This window comes from Mauremys reevesii, linkage group 5, assembly GCF_016161935.1.
Source record: "Mauremys reevesii isolate NIE-2019 linkage group 5, ASM1616193v1, whole genome shotgun sequence".
Taxonomy (NCBI): Eukaryota; Metazoa; Chordata; order Testudines; family Geoemydidae; genus Mauremys; species Mauremys reevesii.
In genome coordinates, this window is record NC_052627.1 from 115,246,027 (window position 1) to 115,268,474 (window position 22,448).

The following is a 22,448-nucleotide window of genomic DNA, read 5'->3' on the forward strand; positions in this document are numbered from 1 at the left end:
AACTGTGGGTCGACCACTCAGTGAAGGGGCTGCCTAGGGTCACTTACCTGATTGGTTGTAGTGGAGGCGGGCGGAACCAGATCCTCAAAGTCTATTGGTCTTTGGGTGTTCGCCACGCCTCGTTGCCCTCATTCTATTGGTTCAATTACGAGGGGCGTGTCAGACAGTTTGGCTCTATTGGGCTCCCTCTACGGGTCCCCGCCCCTTGGGCGCGCTGCCATTGGCCGTCCCTGGGTGTGGGCGGTGCGGCGCGTGCGCAGTGCGGCGCGGCGGGCGGGGTAAGATGGCGGAACTGGGGAAGAAGTACTGCGTGTACTGCCTGGCTGAGGTGAGCTCGCTCCGTTTCCGTTGCACCGAGTGCGCCGACATCGAGCTCTGCCCAGACTGCTTTTCGGCAGGCGCCGAGATCGGGCCGCACCGCCGATGGCACGGCTACCAGCTGGTGGACGGCGGCCGCTTCACCCTCTGGGGGGCCGAGGCCGAGGGCGGCTGGAGCAGCCGGGAGGAGCAGCTGCTGCTGGACGCGATCGAGCAGTTCGGCTTCGGCAACTGGGTAAGCGAGCGGCCGCCGGGCAGCGCAAGGGGCGCGGAGCTCAGAGCCGCCCTCCCCGCCCGGCTGTCAAGCCGTGGGCTTGTCAGGGAGCCGCTCTCTGAGTCGGTGCGTCGGGACCTGATTCCGCTCCTCAGTGGGGCTCCTCTGGCTGTGATGTGCCGAGTCTATCGCCCCCCCGCTCCGCAAAGCGGGCCCACGGCTCCCCAGGGGGCTGATCCGGCCGTACCCCCTCACCCCACATTCCCCGCTGCCCTTCTGCCCATCCACCCCCTGTACAGCGTGCCAGCTGTACGGCGCCTAGGTGCTGACAGCCAGCCAGCTGCTCCTTTCCGCTCAGCCGCGCTCCGTGGTCTGGGTAAAAGTCACAAGTCTTGGAAATATAAACTCTGTCCTCTTGTTGCTCGTTATACCTGCGATCACTGGAACCTGAACACTTTCCACACCATCAGACTTGCTAGTACTGTTTATGCTGCTGCTGCTGGACAAACTTCACTTCTCTGTGTGGGGTATGTAGTCAGTCACTTTCTGGGTCTCATGAATAGGTGTTGAATTGAGTCTCTGGCTAATGATGGCCCATACAACAACTTTCTGGTCATGACCAGGCTAACAGTCTTGGTCCAACTTAAGGCTTCCACTTAAGGGAGTGTCAGAGGGAATGTTGAATTTGTGGTTATTACATCTGTGAAGAAAACCTGAACAAAATGATGCTGAGCTGTCTTACTGACTCTGCAGGAGCCAAAATGGTAACATGGAGGTGGCAACTTCTTTCTTCCTTCTCAAGAAGATAACATTGAAATGTTCTGACACTTTTGAAGTTAGCATTAACTGTTGATCATGTTAGCACAAACATCTGTTAGTTTTAGGATAGTATGTAGGGTATGAATAACATCATTTTTTTAAATATTCTTGTGCCCTGTGGCATTTGTATATAGTACTAGAGATACAAACACTGCAGATGACTGTCTAAAGTCAAAGGCTCTATTAAATAGCTAAAGTAAGAATACTTTTTTAATAAAAAGCTTTTGTGAAACCTTGGGGCTTTATTTTTGTTTTTAATCTAAAACCGACCCATCAGCAACATGGCTTTCAGAAAGGGTCAATCAAGTTTTATGTCTGACAGCCTGCCTTTTTTTTCCCCCTGTACCTGTTTCATAGTCCATAGATTTGTGTGTGTGTGTAAATAGTAACCAAAGAATCCCACAGATTGCGCAATAACTTAGTATGTGCAGGGGGGGATTCTAGTAAAGGAAGAGCTTCCCCAAAGACTTACAACAGAATCAGTCATCTAAAAAAGAACAGTACAGATTTCCCTTTTTACACAACCTCCCATCCCAGTTTCATTGCAGATTTGACTCTGTTTACGCCTTTGTTCCCTATTCTCATCACACCTGTTTTCATTGTGTTTGTTTTTCACTCCATTATGTCACAACTGTCAGGTCTCTCACACTCATCCTTTTTAATCTACACTAACAAAATTTTCTTTGTTTTGGTACAATATAGGTAGCGGACTCAATCACCATTTATGTTGATAATTGCTTGAAACAGGGCTTTTCTTCAGAAAGACAGCAAGATGCCTCAACTCATCCAAGTTCGTACTGTTTAGTGCCCTACTCCACATCCCATTTTTTTCATAAATACGAGGGCAAGTCTTTTGGTTTGTTTTTCTTTTTTTGAAATTCTTACTGCTTAATAAAACCTAATCTCATTAAATACACTTCTTATTTTGATGGCTGTGGCTTTTTGTTACCTAACAGACTAGTCTTGCAGAGACCTGCAAACACTAATCTTTCTCACCTGTGTACTGTGTATTATTTAAAAAAAAAAGGGGGAAATATCCAAATATTGAACTTCCACTTCCAAATGAGCAAAATTAGATATGAAGGCATCAGTTTTGACTACGTGGCTAAGGCTGCATTAAGAATTACATTTAAAGAACCAAATATCTCCATTTCATGGTTTAATTATTCAATAATCATTAAAACATTGGCACAATAAATATTCATAGAACTGAATTTTGCATCTAAAATTACTACCAGCTTCTGCAGGACAAGACACTTTTTTTAAAATTTTGTTTAGAGTTTTCCCTCTTCTTAAATTGTGGGTCCTTATCTTTCTTCATGGTTCTCTAGTTATACAACCACATACACACATGACTAGGGTACTAGACTTAGGCCTCTCATTTGGTTAAATGTACACAGTTTCAGTGTTGTAATCTTTTTTTTTCCCCCCTTCTGTAAAATGTTGGAGTGAAGAGGGTATGAAACTCCGTTGGGAGGGAGGACCTGAGTCATGGAAACAACTTTTATGAGTTTGCCACTTAGTGTAGGAAAAATATGTGCCAAGCAAGCTGTTGAATAAATAGGATTGTTTGATCCTCTCTTGTATTCTGCAAAGAAATGTGTTAACGTTTGTTCCCCAGAGAATTTTGACATGTGATTCAACCAGTAGAACTACTCTACTTTTTGCTAGATTTCAGGGACGCTACAATACTGTCAAGGTGCACTTGATATTGAGACATGAAAAGCCTATATTTGGCAGTGGCCCTGAGGATGTCACTTCCAGATGGTGCTCATGTAGATCCTGGTGGTGTCTTGGGATTCACTGAGAAACTGATGTAGCTTGCTGTGTTAATACTCATGGTGCCGGCTTCTACTATTAGTAGCATCTGTCTTAGAGCTTAGTCACTGCGGTACTGTTGGCATCTGTGTAGCTTCTAGAAATCTAGCTAGATTGAGGAAACATCTTGGTGGAATAAAGAGATATTATAGGTGGGGTGGACTTTATACTGGACCAGAAGACAACGGTGTGAACACACAGTAGAATGGTTAACCTAAATATTGCTAGAAAAACAAAGAGATTTCAGGTTGATGTGTGGGGAAAACATGAGGTACACCCACTTATTAGGGATAATTTTTAGAACTGAGCTAATAAGGCAAGCCATCACTAATTTCCTTAACTTTCTCCTTCTAGGAGGATATGGCTGCTCATGTTGGAGCATCCCGAACTCCCCAGGAAGTGATGGAACACTATGTAAGCATGTATATCCATGGCAACCTTGGAAAAGCCTGCATCCCTGACACTATACCTAACAGAGTGACAGATCACACTTGTCCCAGTGGTGGCCCACTTTCTCCTAGCCTGACCACACCCCTCCCTCCTTTGGACATATCGGTGGTGGAACAGCAGCAGTTGGGATATATGCCACTTCGAGATGACTATGAGATTGAGTATGACCAAGATGCTGAGACTCTGATCAGTGGCCTTTCAGTGAACTATGATGATGATGATGTGGAAATAGAATTAAAAAGAGCTCACGTTGATATGTATGTAAGAAAACTTAAGGAGAGGCAACGGAGGAAAAACATTGCACGAGATTATAATCTGGTACCTGCCTTTCTTGGGAAGGATAAAAAGGACAAGGAAAAAGCTCCAAAACGGAAGATCACAAAAGAAGAAAAGGAGTTGAGGCTAAAACTGAGGCCTCTCTATCAATTCATGTCTTGTAAGGAGTTTGAAGACTTCTTTGAGAACATGCACAAGGAGAGGGTACTTCGAGCAAAGATTCGAGAACTGCAGCGGTACCGTCGAAATGGAATCACCAAAATGGAAGAGTCAGCAGAATATGAGGCAGCTAGACACAAACGAGAGAAGAGGAAGGAAAATAAAAATATAGCCAATTCCAAGAGAGGAAAGGAAGATGGTAAGGATGGGGAATTTGCTGCTATTGAAAATCTGCCTGGCTTTGAACTCCTATCAGACAGAGAAAAGGTGCTCTGTAGTTCTCTAAACCTGAGTCCTGCACGTTATGTGACTGTGAAAACTATAATTATTAAAGACCATCTCCAAAAAAGACAGGGTATTCCCTCAAAAAGTCGCCTTCCCAGTTATTTGGATAAGGTACTAAAGAAAAGGATTTTAAACTTCCTAACAGAAAGTGGTTGGATATCTAGGGATGCTTCATGAAACTCATCTGAGTTAATGTGAATAAATGGCTCATCATGGGCCAAATGACTGTTACTTTCTCTCCCTCCCCAAAGATAGGATTTTTTCCTGTAAAACATGAGTATTTACAATCCTCTGTCCAAAAGGATGCTCTTACATTGGATCATGGAAAATACCAAACTGTAACTTCTTGTGTGATCTTAAGGTTAAGTACTTTAAGATAAAGGATTTGCCGCTAAATATTAATTTGCAGAATGAGGTGGATCAGATTTCATCTCTTTTGGAACATTATTGGAACGGATATGTTCTTACTTTGATTTATTCAAATCCAGTAGCCCAAGGCTAGTTGTTATGCACTCTGCTGTTGGACAAAAGGGTTTAGTGCAACACTTGCTTGCTTTGGGGTGGGAGATGGAAGCATTCATTTGGTGGAGCCTGTCTTGTATCACTCTGTCTTCATGGTGCTGGTAACCAAATGAAACGTACAAAAATTCTGAGCTTTGAAGTACAGAACACTTGAAGTGAGCATTTTTGTGAATAGTGCTTAGCTTCCAGCACTCTTTATTCAGTAACAAGGACCTGTATTGTGGTAGAGTGATGTGAGCACATATAGAAAATGCAAGAGGAGGTGAGCCAACAGGATGGGACAGGGACATGGAATATGGTGGTTAAGTTGCTTCCAGTCACTTCCCTCATGGAGCAGATTCTTAAACTTATTTTCACACTGAATTGCCTCTTAGGCAGATTACTCCAGGGTCTGTGCTGGCATAGATCCGGTAGGAAACTTCTATTGCAGACAGATAATTCAGCAGCAACAAAGTTCCCTGCCCCTACTCTGGGCATGGGGGGGCTTAACTGGTCCAGCGAAATGTAATGTTCTTCTGAATCTGGTCAGTTGTTAATGTACATTTTCATCTAATACTGATGTACAAAACACTGACATAAAAACATGAGAGCTACTTCAGCCTTGCAGCTAAAGTCCCCTGCTCATTTAAAAAACATGAAACTAAATCAAGCCATTACATGTTGCCTATTGCACATATTTTGCTTAAAATACATTGAGACAAATTTATTGCAAATGGCAGCAAAAATCTTAATTTGCTACTTGGTCTACTTCAGTACAAATAATGTGATATTTCACTGAAAATGTGACATACCAACCTCGTAGGTAGCTTTGGGGGGGGAAGGGGTGGGTGGTGGTTGGTGTTTTTTTTGTTTTTGTTTTTTTTAATAATTATTGTTAAAGGGCTACAGTCCAAGTTTGGTGCTTGCAACAAACACAAGTTTCTCTCCCTAACTCGCGCATACAAAAAAGTATCTGATACATAGGATTAACGTTTTATGGATCAGATTTTTAACTGTAGCAGGGAAGGAATCTGAAGAACTAAAGCAGAATTTTTATTGTTACAAGTACCTTACCTGAATGTATCAAATAAAAAAAAAATTGGCTATAGTTGATATTCTTGTAAAATGCAGGGAACTATGTGCTATATAGGGTTTTCTGGGTTTTATGTTTTTTAATTCCTTGATTCCTTGTGTTCGTGCTGGCTTTCTTTCCTTAGTGTCCCTGTTTGGAAAGGCCTCTAACAGTAAGCTAACTTGTTATGTTTGGAATGCAGGCACTCTGAAAATTGGGACTTGAAGATTTATTATGATAACTAGGGGGAAAAAATTGAGCATTCAGAATGTCTCAACACTTGTTTTGATATTTCATGCAGTGGACAGAGAAGTAATCACCAAACCATGTAATAATCTTTCAAGCTGCAGAGTGAATTCTGAGTGTTCTTAATTCTCAGTATATCCAGCATTACCAAAACAGTGTTAACTGTGAGTCCTAAAAAGAAAAAAATATTAGTACAAAAGCCAGCATTTCCAAGGGAGTCTATGGTGCCTTTTTCTTTGGAGCTTGGTATTTTAAGTCTCTTCAGAAAGGCAAGGACTGCATCCCCAGCTGTGTAATACTTTGTTTATCATAACTGTAAATGGCTTGTTGTAAAATACTTAAGACAAAACTGTCAATCCCACTTTTTTGTTTGCAGTATAAGTGACTGCAGTGTGCTCAACAGCTATGAGAACCACCTCCACCTGCCATGTGTATCCTTTTGTGCATGCACAAGTTCAGATACTACAAACTGTGATAAGTTTCCATGCCCTACTTACATGGAAAGGGGAAAGATGTTCTCAAGCTGTCTCTGTTTTCAGGCATGGTACTGGATTAGATGGTTGGTTCTTCTTTTCAATTTGTAAACCCTATTATCTGGGTGCCATACCATCACCATACATTCAGTATTCTGGAACCTCAGCTGCATAAATAACTTTTTCATTTAGTAGCTTTTTAAATCTACATCACTTTTATACTTCTAAGGTGCTCTGGCACAGCTCTTAGTGGGTTTAATTGAAGCAATATTCTGAAGCCCATCTGATGGATAACTAAAAGAATCAGACTTTTAGGCACTCGTATGATTCAGCTAAACATTGTATAAATCAGTTCTTCTGCATTTACACTTTTTGTAGTTTCTGAATTCCTCAGCCCTTCCAAAAATGTTACTTTGGTGCTAGACATAACTTATTGAAGATCTGAATGAATGTAAAATAAAGTATTTTTAAAGTATGGAAACCATGGATATCAGTACTTATTTCAATTCTGGAAGCAGATTCAATGATGCAAGAGTGTTTATTAGCTTTGAATGCTAATCTGTTGGAAAGGGCTTCCCTAGGAGCAAGGTCTCATTGTCAACTATCCTTTTATTTAAAGATGTCTTGGGCTAGAGCAGGGGTGGCCAACCTGTGGCTCCGGAGCCACATGCAGCTCTTCAGAAGTTATGCAGCTCCTTAACTCCGGGGATGGAGCTACAGGTGCCAACTTTCCAATGTGCTGAGGGGTGCTCACTGCTCAACCCCTGCCTCCCCCACTCCATCCCTTCCTGCCCCCTCCCTTGCAGTTCCCTAGCTCCTGCCCCCCACCCTCGAGCCTCCTGCATGTCATGAAACAGCTGATCAGGAGGTACGGGGGAGGGGAGGGAGGGGAAGGCACTGATCGGTGGAGCTGCCAGTGGGTGGGAGGCCCTGGGAGCAGGGTGGAGGAGCTGATTGGGGGGGTGGAGGGTCTGCTGATGAATTACTGTGGCTCTTTGGCAATGTACATTGGTAAATTCTGGCTCCTTCTCAGGCTGGCCACCCCTGTGCTAGATACTGCTCTTCAGCATTTTCATATGGAATTGATCTCTTAGCCTAAGCCTTCCTTCTGTTATGAGTGAACTCTTTACATGTGCCACGCAGTTATCCTAATCCAGTAACTGACTGAAACTGTACAGCTTTTCTGGGGCAGAGGCTAATATTTCATAAAAGCTCTCCAAACAATACCAGTGTATATACATATATATCCTTTCTTGTGCTGAATTAATCCTAACTTGCATGTTGCTAATTCATGAGGAACTGTTTTTAAACATACATGCTATTTTTGACTTTCAGTGGATGCCTCAAATAGCAATATAGCTCATCTGTCCTAAGAGTTGAAATGAGCTTAAACTGTCACAGCTGAGCTTGTGGTTGGAGTACTGACCCTGTACTACAAGCAGTGATACCCTCTACTTTAAGGAGGCTACTGTATCCTAGCCCTAATACTTATACATCTATTGTGATCAACCAAGTTCCAATGAGGCCTTACCCAACCAGCTCCCTTTATAACTATGAAACATTCACCCTCCCTTTACTAATGTGTACTAATCAATTTTGATTTTAGCACTTTTTGCTGCTGGAGGGCTTGTACCAGTATGCTGGAATTAGGGAAACCCTCCCCAATATTCTGTAGCTGTTCAAGGTGCTAGAATGTTTCTAGTGGACTTGCATGAATCAGGGTGCAGGAACGGCCTTAGGCTTCAGTTAAACCGAAGCACTTTACCATTTTTCTTCTGTAAGGCTGGTGTAGCAGTAGTGTGTGCCACTCAATCTCTTTTTAATAAAGTTCTTGCAAGATGCTTTTGCATGTACACCAATTACTCTTAAACTATAGTAACATAATACTGCAAATCAGGAAGATAGCAGCTTCGTGTTAAGTGTATTCAGGTCAGTAGGCTTTTAAAATCAAACAGTGCATTCATTTGAAGTGTGCTCTGGTGTAGCTGTGCTATACTCACGCCATGTGCTGCAGTCATGTAAAATCTAACTAGTGGGGGCATTGTGCATATACACATTTTAACAGATTTCTTCCCATTGTATATCTGAGTTGTTTTTACATTAATAAAGTCTTTTTCATTACTGTTAGTGATGGCGCCTCTATTTTAAGGAAAGGCAGTGTCAGGTTTGTGTTACTGGTCCAATGTTGACTTCGGGCTGCTTCTCCTGTCTCCTTCCTCAGCCCCATATGCTGTACTTCCTGCTACTCATCTTCCCCCTTTCTTTCATGCTAGATTGCAGATTGAGGAGAGGAAGGGAAAGAGGTGGTAGGTGAGCCTATTTTCCCCCACCCCGCCTGCCTGCACTGGTTCTTGGTATATAGCTAGTCACGCAGTCTCTGTTGCATGGACTCTCAAACGGGAAAGGAGATAGTGGGCACAGACACACTAAAATAAAAGGGGCTAATACGGCCTCAATTTAAAAAAAATCCAGTTTCCTGCTTATGGATTTGTGCTTAGGTCGGTATCTAGCTGTTTTGAGCCCTGTAGGTGGGCTATATGCACAATGTATGAATCAGTTCACCTTGTCCTTTTTGCTGCAAGCTCCAGCCTGTTGCCAAGTGGGAAAAGCTACAACTGAAACAATTAGTGTCACACTAATTGCTCTCTCTCCCTTTTCAAGGGAGGGAATTTTCAGCTCTTTCAACAGCAAACTTGTTTAACCAAAAACTGCACCTTAAGCTGCTATATTTGTAACTAGAGTAATGTTGCCCAAGTAAGCCACTGCTCCGAAATCAGGGGGAAAGCAGTAAAAAGCTGTCCATGGATATATGTGAGGAGATCTCAAGAATGTGTCACTTTTACTGTGCCCCCTTGATGTCTTATTGCAGAGACAATGTTGATATTATAAATATTGTGCTCTCTAGGTCAGTTAATCCAAAACAATCCGTACTGCAGCAATCGCCCTTGTTTGTGCTAGTGTCATGTTATGTCCAAACAGTTGCTTAACAGAAGCACAAGGCTGTGAGCAGCAGCAGACACTTCCCAGGCCTCACAAAGACACAACTGAGGCACTCAGACCCCAAAGGAGAGACAGTCATGACTGTGTCTGCTGGAGTCTAATTGTGATCACCTACAGTTAGCACAATGACAGATTTCTCACAGCCGTGGGCAAAGCTTGTTTTGTGGATGCAACATAAAGCCTTACCACTTTTTATTCCCTTCCCCCTTCAACACCTGCTGTAAGTCACAGAACCAAATACCAGTAGGGTGACATCTATCCATTGATACAAAGTATATTGGAGCACAAAGTACTTTGCTAATTGTTTTCTTATTCAGGTGTTAAAGCATGCTGGTGCCATAAGTTTTTAAATTAATGCAGCTAGATTGGGGGGGTTTGCCATTACTGCATTCTCCATGTTATTAATTAAGTTGTAGAATAACTTAGAGGATGAAGACACCATGGGCTAATGTACAAATACCTGATGATTTATTCATTGAGCAGTTAATTGGTATGAAATCAGCAGCTGTTAACCAAGACAATGGTGATAAAATCTCTCTCTCTATATATATACATAGAGAGAGAGAAGAAAGACTCCCTCCCTCTTAAAAACAAACAAACAAAGAAGTGTTTGATTTGCTTTCTAATTTGCCATGTTTGAAACTAAATAAATATCCAGACTTTTTTGCCTGAATGGAGACCAATTTAAAGGGAACAAACTAGGCCCTCTGCTATTACAAATCAGCTGGCATGGTGCTATCAAATAATTCACGAGGCGTGCATCAAGAGGTTTAAAAAGTCATTCTCTCCCTCCTCCTCCTACACAGAGTGGGTTCAGAGAATACATGGATATAGGCACCCCTGTAACTATAGCTAAGAATTCCTCACAGCTGACTCCCAGGTTTAAGGTAACACATGCCTACACTACAAATCAACCCCCAAAAATTTGGGGGTGGAATTTTTAAGAGTGCTCAGCTTTAGCCTAACTGCTCCCAATGAAGTTACTGAGAGTTTTACCCAAGACTCCAGTAGCAACAGTTAGGCCCATGTTGAGTGCATTTGAAAGTCACACCCTCGCTGTCCAATGGGTGGGATGTAAACATTTGATGAAGTAGAGGGAGGATGTTTTACAACATGGGTACCTTTTTGGCTAAGAGGGAAGGGATAGGCCTGATTATAGCCAATCGTAGCTGAGGTTGACATAGAAACAAGATCAAAGTAAATGCCCAGCATAACCATGTCTGTTCATAAAGGGATGCTGCTTCCCAGCTAGTGTAGTCAAGGCTAAAACATAAACCAATAAACAGGAAAATAACTCTTATTAAGAAATGTAAATGAAGTAGAGTTCACGTGTGTTGTCTGATCACCACGTCTTTATACAGCCACATGAATTATAAAAGGTAACAGATGCCAAAACCACTTTTATATACTTTTCTGGTGGTTACTATTTTGACCTTCAATATAGTTGCAAATAAAATTTGCATAGCAAACTGATTGTATTAAAAAATCCAGAGATTGGACAGTTTTTTCTTCTATAACTACTTCAATGCCATACAAATATTAAATGGTTTCCTTGAGAAGAGATTATGAAGCATATGAATAAAAGCAATGAAGCCAATCCCCTCCCCCCTGTATTTTATTTATTTACAACCTCTTAAGCCCAGATCAGGAATGACACAGGTGTTGAAACTTTTGCTGTTCAAAGAAAGGCCCTATTCCAGGAAATAGACACATCATAGAAACAGCAATCCACCAAGCGAGCAGCTGATGAGTGTGTCTGCTTTGTGAAAGATGGTGTGGGCATTTAAAGACAGCTAATTACACGTACTGCTTCACAGTGATACTAAGGAAATGCAACACAAAAGGACACAAAGTCAAAGGGTTCTTCATTCTAAATAGTGATCCAACTGTTACCATGCAGTTTCCTGTGGATATATTTTGTACCTTTCAACTTAACATACCTTCAGTAGCCAGGATTATTACAGAGAAAATGTTATCCAAAATACAGATGGTTTAAGGGCTCTTGTATTTTGCACTTAAGCAGAGCTGACAATACAAAAAATACACTCTGGAGGTCCATCAAATTATTTATGGTCCATTAGGAAAGGCAATTGCAGCATTTGCTTCAGTTTCACTGGTTAATTTAAGCCTTCCACAGAGTGTGGGAATGGAGAAATAGCACATTGGAAGAGGAAAACTAGTCAGCCATCTAACAGTTGTATGGCATTTTTAATTCTTATAAGTTGGGCCACTAGGATTCTTTGACAACTCCCACCAAGGCAGGCCTCAAGGTACGCCCATGCAGCTTATAGCCAACCTTAGATACTAATGCAATGGTACCAGGCTCCTTCCCTTCCATGGGCGCATGGAACAAAGCTTCATGTTCATAGGGATCAAACTTGGCTCCAACAGGATTCAGTTTGAGCAGGCCGTGCTTTTTGAACACTTTTTGAATCTGTACTTCTGTCATGACAAGACCATCATACAGGTTCTTCAGATGAGGGTTTTCATCCTTGAGTTCCTCTTTTGGAACACTCTCAGTTGCTTTTTCCAAAATGTCAGCAACTTCCAGTAAGTCCTTGCAGAAGCTCTGAATCCCTATAACGAGATGGACAGCCATAAATCACAAGCAACATCAAATTAATTCTTCTTAAGGGGATATAGTTAAATTTACATTTAAAAAAACCCTAGTATTGTTACAGTTATCTGAGATCAGGGGAAGTTAATGTTCCTCATCCACGCCCCCCCTTATTAGTCTGTGCATTTATGCAGTGTCAGCATCCCTTGTTTGTGTAGATTTTGTCATACAGCCGTAGAAGAGAGCGTTCTTAAAACAGGAAAATGCAATTATAAAACCAAAAAGTCAGAGGTGGACTAATGGGCAGGTGTAATAAATAAAACTACTTGACTCATTTTTTAAATTATGAGTAGATTTCAAATTGATACTAAATCAATTTCACTTATGCACTTTTTTCAAACATCTTATCAAGGGAGTTAGATTTCTGAGTTCCTGCAGGCCACCAACCTAATAATATAAAAATACAGAAGTGAATTGTTTGATTCTGGAGTAGGGAAAGTATACGACTCCCTCATCAAGTGATCCAATTATTATTAAATTAGCCAAGAGACACAAACACAATCACCACCCTCAAGTTAAGTAATTCACTTTTTTCCTCTCCCATCCTGGGATTTTTCTGGTATCACGCCTATTTTGTCCAATCTCTCACATTGTTGTCCCACATCTGCATCTTCACTTGAGCTGCTAAAGCTGCTCATAATAGCACTGAATGGGGAAAAAGGGAGAGGAAGCAAGCCCTTACTCAACCAGTAGCCTAACTGACATGAACAGGGACAGAGCTGAAGATCTTACTCAGCAGAACTCCTCCCCCTGTTTCCTCCATGTGCCATTTAAAGAGGTGGGTTCTGAAGCCACACCTTCTGCCCAAAACTCCATTGGCTGGTTTCCACAGGGGATTTTAACTGAGTCCCATAAAGCTCTTCCAGTTCATCCCACTCCGAGAAGAGCTATAGCACAATGGCTGTGTCCCCTAAAGCTGCTTGCTGGCTAGCTACAGTCATGGTCAGTTAACTTCATCTTGCCAGCTGTAGGGCCGTCTCCAGAAAAGTGGTCACGGAGAGTGGGGGAGATTTTTCAGGAGGAGTGATGTATTTCCATATAAAGGTGAGCCAATGAGATGCTGCATTATGAACAAAATCAAGTCAAGAATATTAAAGCCTAGATTATAACCAGGGGAATTGGTGTAGCCAGGACATCAGGATTAGGTGTGAATAAGTTCTAGCAGAGAACTGGGTGAGACTGGCCTATATGGGTGCCACTTGATGCATTTAGATACTCCCTTCTCTGCTGAAAAGGCTTTTTTTGGGTATTACCAAGGGGCAAAATTATGTACATCAGCTAAAATTGAAGTAGAGTGCTGAGCTAACAGTATCCATGCAAGAACTCTATAGGGACCCTGGCTGCTCAGGGAAACTTTCCAAGTAAGTTTCAAGTCCACTTGATTCCTTCCTCTATGCAGGCCTAGAACCTGTGCAAAACAATGCAGACTTTACCAGAAAGGCCATGCAGTCACTTTAATATCTGCATAGTTCGATACGGGTATCTTTAGACTCCGATAATGGATATGGGATTGTCAAATGCTAAGCAAATGATTTCAAACTCAACTAACCAAAACTTCAACTTAAACACTGAAAGACCCAAATTAAGCTTACAGATAAAATGGCCACACCACAGAGTATGCAACTAGTTTATGGTCCAAAGCAGAGTGAAAACTTATTAACTTTCAGAGAATTATAGAAATGTAGGGCTGGAAGGGACCTTGAGAAGTCATCAAGTCCAGCCTGCACTGGGGCAGGACCAACTAAACCTAGACCATCCCTTACAGGTGTTTGCCCAACTGGTTCTTTAAAATCTCCATTCTACAACCTCCCTTGGAAGCTTATTCCAGAGCTTAACTCTACGCTGAGTTAGAAAATGTTTCCTAATATCTAACCTAAATCTCCCCTTCCTGAAGATTAAGGCCATTCTTGTCCTATCTTCAGTGAATATGGAGAACATTTGATCACCATCCTCTTTATAACCGCCTTTAACATAGTTGGAGACTGATATCAGGTCCTCCCTCAGTGTTTTTTTTCTGGAGACTAAACATGCCCAGTTTTGTTTTTTTTTAAACTTTTCTTCATAGATCAGGTTTCCTAAATCTTTTATCACTTTTGTTGCTTTCCTTTGGACTCTCTCCAATTTATCTACATCTTTCCTAAAGTGTGATGCCCAGAATTGGACACAATACTCCAGCTGAGGCTTCACCAGTGCAAAGCAGAGTGGGACAACTACCTCCCATGTTTTACATACAACACTCCTGTTAGGCTAATATTCTGGGGTGTACTTTTTCACAACTGCATCACATTGTTGACTCATTCAATTTGTGATTCACTATAATTCCCACCTACCCAGCTATTTCCCATTTTGTAGTTGTGCATTTGATTTTTCCTGTTCCTAAGTGCAGTACTTTGCACTTATCTTTATTGAATTTCATTTTGTTAAACTCAGACCAATTCTCCAATTTGTCAATGTCAATTTGAATTCTAAGCCTGTTCTCTAAAATGTTTGGAACCCTCCCAACTTGGTGTCATCACAAGTTTTATAAGCACACACTCCACTCCTTTATCAAGTCATTAGTGTAAACTATTGAGTAATACCAGACCTAGGACTAACTCCTGCAGGACCCCACTAGATATGCCATCCCACTTTGATAGCAAACCATGAATAACTACCTTTCGAGTAGGGTCTTTCAACCGCTTCCGCCCGCCCCCTCTCCCGGATAACCCAATAGTACAGTAATTTCATCTAGACTGCATTTCTCTAGTTTGCTTTGCCCTTGTGCTGCTTACAAGATAACCAAGGAGTCTCAGATTTGAAACTGACAAGCTTAGTCCAGTTAGAGTTTGCAGTTTACAAGTACTTGCACTTTGTGCTGTTGTGGATATCTGAATAAATCTCAGCATAGAGCTTCTGTTCCCTCAATGAAATAATTAGCCAAGTGTGAATGGACAATTTTACAATCATGTAAACAATCTGAAATTTTTTTCACTCAAGATTTACTTGAGTCTTTCGTACTGCTGTAGCATCCAGGGACCCCCCAATAACAGATCAGAACCCCACTGTGCTAGGCATCATACTAGTATGAATGCTTGTGAGAAGTGAATTTCAAATTAAAGTATTCAAATGTTCATGGAAACTGTACAGGGGTCCTGAATGTTGCTGAACTCAAGTCTGCTTCTTTTTAATCTTTATTTAATTGGCTATCCTGTTTTTAGGCTTTAACTGTGTTAAACTAATGTTAACATGTAACCATTCATATTGCTACATTTTGTCAACTGTAGGTTAGGAAAGAAGATGAAACAGTTATAGGCTCAGATCCACAAAGGAACCTAAATCCCAGATTTAGACACCACTGCAATTCACAAAACTGCCACTTGGCTGCCTCCTAACTCTGTAGGTGCCTAAACTCAACACCTAAATTTATTCTGTAAGTGTCTTTGAAATGCCTTAGTTTCTATCTCTGAGTAGGCACACTGCTGCCTCAGGCAAGAGCCCAGACACTTACCTTCATGCCTAAGCCCTAACGCGATCTTCAAACCAGGGGAAGATAGGTAGGGCAATGGCTATCTTGCCCAGGAGGCCTGATCTGGTGGGCATGTGCTAAGCTTGCCTTACTCAACACAAAATTGTTGGGGGCAGGCCATGGCAGCAGAGGGACCTTTAGCTCAGTGGTTAGAGCATTTACTTAGAAAGCAGGAGATTGCGGTTCACCTGTCTCTTCTGCCTGAGGAAAAGAGATTTGAACACGGGTTTCCTACCTCACAAGTCGCTAATGCCCTGGTCTCAGGACTATGGGATATTCTGATGCAGGGGTCTCAATATCTCATTTTGAAATCACTCGATTTTGTATATTTGCAGTGGCCAGATAAAGAAAGAATACAACTACAGTCCAGTGGTTAGGCACTCTCCTGAGTGGTGGGAAATGCCTATTCAAATCCTCTCTCCTCTTCAGGCAGAGGGGGGGAAATAACCAGGTCTATCACATCCAAGATGAGTTCCCTAACCACTGTGCTAAAGGTTATACGGTAGGCAGCCCGTAGCCAGTATGTATGGAGTTAGGTGGATATTGCCACAGTTATGGCAAGAAACAGTTTTTTCCACACACCGACCAACAGTTATACCACTGTAAGTGCAGACCAGGCTTAAGTCCCTTTGTGGATCTGGCTCACAGTGCTATCTTTTGCTACTGCAATATTTATAATACAATACCATTTCCATTTCGCACATTTGTTTTCAAAGGATAAAAAGAGCTATTGAAATATGCTTAAGTCAGAATTGTCAAACATGACATAAAAAGATACTTAGCACAATTAGCATTCCTTGAAGTTGGTGGCAGTTGCATGTGCTCAGCCCTCTGAAAATCTAGCTATTTACTTAAGTTAACATTAAGCATTCATGAGTTTTGGCATTCAGACTTACCAGAAAAATCTATTTAAATTTCAACAGGCTTTCACAAAAGTAATAAGAAAGCAAATAGTTGAGATCACTTGCACTCAAATTTAAGATTGAGTTTGGGGATGAAGGGGTGGGGTGTTAGACCTGGGAAGAGGAAGAGAATTCACGCTACAAGTTGCACTGAGACTTCACCAGTCCTATATGTATTGGGTTTGGCTCCCTCACTTTCTACAATGAAAGCTCACAAGCAGTTAAATTCATAATATGGACTATGTTGCCCCTAGGTATTAAACAACTAAAACTTTCCTAGTAAAAGCAGCAACGCTTCAGTGCAGTATGGGAAATACTTTCCTTGTGAAACTGGTATAATAATGCCACATGTAATAAATCCAACAAATGCAGATCTAATCATAAAGATTATACATCATGTCAGTGTACAAGGGCCATTATGACTCATACAAACTTATAAGTTTCTGGAAAATTTTGCAGACACCAAGCAATCCAGAGTTTTTTGAGGAATCCAGGTACATCTAAATCTAATGCTTCTTAAACTCAAGCAGTTTTACACCCATCCAGTGAAACTGTAATGACGCTGAAGCATCTCAAATCACTTTAAATTTAAATCAGGACACTAACATTTCAGGTTCTCAGCAACACGTTATAACAAGGATATGACAATATATCTGGGAGTTCCAAATGGTGGGAATTGTGGGTGAGTGGCAGTGTCCATTCTGAATTTCCAAGTTTAATTTTTCAATTAGTATTACAGCACCTTACAATACAACTCGTGCACACAAGTAAAGTCTCCACCCACCATACAACTTTGCCTCTTCTACCAATTTCTGGCTTCTTTGCCTCAAGTTTTCTGTATCTGCCAGGGCTCGCTTGTACTTGTCCTGAGGAAGAAGATAAAGCATATTGCAGAAAAGATCCCATTACAGTCTGTATACTGCATGCCAATAATTCAAACCAAGGCTCATATTCTATTAATTTCATTACAAAGCAGCAGTTTAACAAGCTAGACTCTGTGGTTTATTATGTTATTAAAAGTTACATCTAAATTCCAAACAATATTTGTACTTAGCACTTCAAATGAGCGTACAAAGACTAATCCTCATGTCCTTGTGATGTAGGCGTGCATTAGCCTCATTTTGCAGGTAGAAAAACAAGGGAGGGTGTAGTACTTCTGTGTTCACTTTCTTGCCCACAAGTGGTTCTTTTTGTTTTTTAGGGGACTTGGGGCAGGGAGGAGATACAGGGAGGTGGCACAGGAAGAAAAGATGTGCTTCCAGGCTCTCAGGCCCAGATCCACCAAGGTATTTTAGGCTCCTAACAACCATCAAAATCTTGGTGGATCTGGGCATCAGTGTGGGGTGGTTTTTTTTTTTATTCTTAACTAGAGCTGTGAAGTACTGAAATGTCAAAGTTTGCCTCTCCTAATCCCTTGTACGTTCCAAACCAGACTTAGTACATCACATGGGATAGCTCTGCACTGACTCATTATGCCACAAGCATGGCATGAAGCTGTCTTTTTTTATTTTTGTGTCAATCCATTTGTTAGCAGCAGAGCAAAATAGCCTTACTTAGCTACTGGTTGGTGAACTGTTCCCACATCCTCCCAGACCTCCTATTTTAACCTGAACCCCACACTACGAGGGAATAGGACACTTCTGTACCTCTGCTTCCTGGCACCTCCGCTCTCTACCAGCTGAGGAAGGAACGCTACAATTTAGCCCATGAAAGCAAATTTATCACATGGCAGAGTCACCATATATAGTTCTTTCATCGTAGTAGCCAACATCTTCAGATTGCAGGGGCTACCTGTTTGCTCAGCTTTACCTTCCAAAACCTGTCTGCTCATGCTTCCTTAACTAAGGGAGAGACAAGGTAGGTGAGGGAATATCTTTTATTGAACCAACTTCTGTTGGTGAGAGAGAGAAGCCTTTGAGTGCAATTCCAGGAAGAAGGAATGAGCATGCAGACCCAGAAGGCTGAAAATAAAGGAAAGGACTTAGGTTATAAGTAAAAATTAATTTAGTTCAGGCACAAAGACATTATGCAGTTTGGCACCACTGGAAGTGCCTGTCAGAGAGAGATGCCAAGAAGCAAGACAGTAGGTTTTGCCAGTGCAGGCTGGGGAAAAAGTGGGTTGGCAGAATTTGGAGAACTCTGCAGAGTATTCATATGTTATGCCTCGCTCATGCCACTGCTATTGTTATCAATATAACCACTAAACTCAGATTTAGTTCTATACTGGATAAAAAGGCTAACTTCTCCAGGATTACTAAATGAGAAAGAGAGGCTAAGGAGAAAGTGTGAGTAAAGATAAAGTAGCTTATGTTCCCAGGCCTCAGTGAGGAGTATTATCACCCACATTTTTCTAGATTGAAAAATAAGGCCCAGCGAGCCTATTAGCAGTCTGTTCCCAGCAAAATGACTGTACTACTAATGGACTAAACTTAAAGGGAAAAGTCCAATTAGGATAATCCAAATCTATAATATTACATTCATGAAATAATTGCTACATAGTCTTCTCCACCTTGTGTACAGTGTACTTGGAACTTCACACTTTTCCTAAAATGTGTGCATGCTGGCTGATCAAAAGACCCTTACAGTCATTTCTTTTAGTTGTTCTTCCAATTTGGCTTTTTCTTCAATGAATATCTTCTCAGCAGACATTGGTTCAGCCTTCGGTTTATTCTGGCTCTGACTCTGGTCATCTTCCAAGTTCTGTCCAGTGCTTTTCTGTTGTGTTGCTATGCAAAGCAACCGTGGAGAAGTCCTAAAGCAAACATAGAGCAATAGTCAGCTGCTCATCCTAGAAAAGATTAGTGGTTTTTGGACATACTGAACACTTAATTTGCCTTTATCACATACAGAAGAAACCTCCATCCTAAAGCCAGAAAAATGTTTTATGAAGAAACTAGGGCTACAGTCCTGCAAGCCATGTGCATATGCTAAACTGTGAGTAGTCCCACAGTGCATAAGATTTGCAAGACCTTAGTCTGTAGTTCCTTGCTAACTGTAACTCTGTATCCAATGCAGGGCTTTGGAGCTGTGCTCTGGCTCCGCTCCAGCTCCAGGCAAAAACCTGTAGCTCCACTGCTCCGGAGCTGCTCCGCGCTGCAGCTCCGCTCCAAAGCCCTGATCCAATGTGATATGGAATGGTGTCCACAAGAATCTCTGCAGTCTTGACAGCCCAAAACTCAAAAAACCCTACAAGTTGGCCTAATCATTGTTCCATCTACCTGCACCTCTGCTGCTATTCAAACCACCTTGGGAAAAAATTATCGTGGAAGCATGCACAGAAAGCTTGAAATTACACCCTTACCATAATAGAGGTAGTATTTTCCTTCCCTGTTTAAAAAGAGGTGACTGCTCACTAGCTTTTTTGCCCCAAATCCTGCAATTATTATGAGGCCTGGCATGTTTTTAAATAAAAAAAAACTTATTTGAGAACACATTTAGGAATACTAGTTAGAACTAAATCAGGCCTGAAAGGTATGCTGAAGCCTCAAGTCTTTAGTCACACCAATTTACTGTTCTCTAGTGTTCAAGCATGATGGAAATCTTTTATTCATTAGCTGGATTCAGGTTCTCCTGTACAGCTGCAGCTGCCATTCTGCAGCAAGACAGCCACCACTAGCAGGCAATACAGGCAAGCACATTTTAATTATTTCAAATAACGATTTAAGTTTACTAGGGAAAGTTTCAGATGGTTGAGGGAAAAATGAGGGCTACTTCCTTTTCATTGGGAATATAATTTGGAAACAAATCAACAATTTACTTTCCTAATGTCCTGATTAATTTACATTTAAGGCTGAAGTCTCATGATGCAATAATCTGCAACACTTCAGTCACTAAATTTCCTCTAAAACAAGGAACTGGAATAACTACCTGCTGGTGAAAAATCCAGAAAACACCTGCTATCTCATCTGTAAATGGCTAGTCCAAAACTTGAAGTATTGTGAGTAACTCAGAATCAGCAAAAGAATTCTATTACACTACTGATTCTTTGGCATCAGCAGAAATGGAGGTCTTTGCGTAATCATCTGTATCTGACATTTCTTAGTGGTTCATTTAATTTAAAATATCTATTATTTAGGACAGTAGTTATCAAACTTATTTGACTGTGACCCCCTTCTTTGTGTCTCTAGTAGTTTACACCCCCCCCACAAGTACATATACCAATAAAAAAAATCAATATGCAACTCTCGCTAAATATTAAAAACAACCAGTCAGGCATTGATTCAAACAGAGCCATTTCAGTATATAGCAATGTAAATTTTAAGTAAGATGCTGCTTACAGGCATCACACTCCTGTTACTAGTGTGATGGGTATGCCTGTTTTTTGGAGCAGAGCAATTCTATGAATTTCATAAATGAGCCAACAATCCATTGTAATAAGAGCAAAAGCAAAACTGTGATTGTGGTTGATGCTGCAAATGGATTAACAACTTGGCATAATGCTATGCAATCTTAGCAGAAATCCATCAAAATGCACAGCGCCATCTGAGGACCTGATATGTCTGGATGAATCAGCTTTGCTAGCTATTCATTGCTCTGGGTAAAGTGTGCACAGTAATCTTTTTTTGTCCTAAAAGCTTGTCATGCCCCTCACCCTCAAATACATTCTGCGTGCCGCTGGCCCCCGCCCCCCACTTTGAGAATCTCTGCTTTGGAATGATTTTGCTGCCCCAACACATGCACCTCTCACTCATGGAAAAATGGGCACAAGTGCAGAAATAAGATAGCACATGAGGACAATCTTCTTTCCCTCACCTATCTTTGCCTCTGTTCCTACAAGTGACTCTAGGCCTTTAGTCACAAAGCCGCATATGCTTAGAACACCTCCCTCTTACATCAACAACTTAAAACCTATAAGCCTACACACAGGTAGGCACGACCATATTTATTTAGATGCCTTAATAAATACAGATGCAGCTGATTAACTTGAGTGAGTTTGAAAGCTGCCCGAGAATCTCTTCACTCCAACCTGTGCTCTCTTTTAAGAAATAAAGCACCTTTATCCTAGATACCCATTGCTGAATGACAGTAACTACTGGCTCCCACCCCCTTGCTTTGTCTATCATTAAATCCTTCAACAAAAATGCTTCCAAACTGCATGAGCTGTGAAACACGACGTTTTGGGGAAAAATAGGACATGACACATGACATGCAGTAATCACATGGGCTGCCTCCCTCCCAACAAACAGGTCAAGCTTAAACCCCCTCTCCCACGCTTGGGGGTCGGATGAGACCAGGACAAGGGCATTTTTCTCTGGAGGGCAAGGAGCTGCGCCACACCGAGCTGCACAACGCCATCCCCTAAAGCACAGCGGGGCGAGCGGGCAGAGACCCTGCTGTGGGCGGGGCTTCCCTAGGGCCTCGCCTATAAAACGCAGGCCCCAGGGCAGGCGCTGAGCTCGGCGGAGGCCCAGGCGGCCCGGCTCCCACCCGCCCCTGCCGAGCTCAGCGGCAGTTCGGGGGAGGGTCTGCGCCGCCCCTGCCGCCCCTCTGCGCGCTCCCGGGGCCGGAGCGCCGGGCTCATTCCGCCCCGCCCTTACCGCAGCGGGCAGCTCAGCAGCGGGTAGCGCCGCGGCCTCAGCAGCAGCCGCACGCACCGAGCCGCCGCCGCCATGGCCTCTCGGAGCTGAATGCGTGCGGCTCGCTCTCCGCCCAACGCCCGGGGTCACGGCCCAGCCACGGCCCAATCAGCGGGAGGGGCGCCCCTCCGGGGCCGAGAGTGACGGGACCAAGCTCCAATCAGCCCGGCCGGCCGCCACGTTGGGGTGGGGCCTGCCCCCTTCCTGGCTCATAGCG

At 42.3% G+C, this 22,448-nt stretch overlaps 3 protein-coding genes across 4 annotated transcripts in view; 2 read left to right on the forward strand and 1 right to left on the reverse strand.

Annotated features, from left to right (window-relative positions):
- TBC1D14 (TBC1 domain family member 14) overlaps positions 1 to 3,633 on the forward strand; it is a 103,859-nt gene extending 100,226 nt beyond the window's left edge. Inside the window, exon 15 of one of the 2 annotated variants that reach the window (XR_005598966.1) lies at positions 3,524 to 3,633. The gene's annotated coding sequence lies outside the window, so the exon portion shown is untranslated. Of the gene's footprint in view, positions 1 to 2,053; positions 2,192 to 3,523 lie in introns of those variants that run through there. The other variant, XR_005598967.1, reaches the window with a different exon arrangement.
- Positions 74 to 7,107, forward strand: TADA2B (transcriptional adaptor 2B). Its single transcript, XM_039539782.1, has 2 exons — positions 74 to 553; positions 3,524 to 7,107. The coding sequence occupies exons 1-2, from the start codon at positions 284 to 286 to the stop codon at positions 4,514 to 4,516; spliced, it is 1,263 nt and encodes a 420-aa protein (XP_039395716.1). The 5' UTR covers positions 74 to 283; the 3' UTR covers positions 4,517 to 7,107.
- A 2,934-nt stretch (positions 7,108 to 10,041) lies between these two features.
- Positions 10,042 to 22,349, reverse strand: GRPEL1 (GrpE like 1, mitochondrial). The gene is made up of 4 exons (XM_039541939.1): positions 22,193 to 22,349; positions 19,239 to 19,407; positions 17,440 to 17,521; positions 10,042 to 12,208 (listed from the first exon to the last, which is right to left on the reverse strand). The coding sequence occupies exons 1-4, from the start codon at positions 22,264 to 22,266 to the stop codon at positions 11,862 to 11,864; spliced, it is 672 nt and encodes a 223-aa protein (XP_039397873.1). The 5' UTR covers positions 22,267 to 22,349; the 3' UTR covers positions 10,042 to 11,861.
- Between the last annotated feature and the right edge of the window lie 99 nt (positions 22,350 to 22,448).

Bases quoted from the DNA above. Each gene is read 5' to 3' on its own strand.
- TADA2B (XM_039539782.1), top strand. From the start codon at position 284: ATGGCGGAACTGGGGAAGAAGTACTGCGTGTACTGCCTGGCTGAGGTG. The intron at 554-3,523 runs GTAAGCGAGCGG...TTCTCCTTCTAG, and splicing joins AGTTCGGCTTCGGCAACTGG to GAGGATATGGCTGCTCATGT.
- GRPEL1 (XM_039541939.1), bottom strand. From the start codon at position 22,266: ATGGCGGCGGCGGCTCGGTGCGTGCGGCTGCTGCTGAGGCCGCGGCGC. The intron at 19,408-22,192 runs GTAAGGGCGGGG...TGTTTGCTTTAG, and splicing joins CTGCTGAGCTGCCCGCTGCG to GACTTCTCCACGGTTGCTTT. The intron at 12,209-17,439 runs GTGGGTGGAGAC...ATCTCGTTATAG, and splicing joins AGAAGAGGCAAAGTTGTATG to GGATTCAGAGCTTCTGCAAG.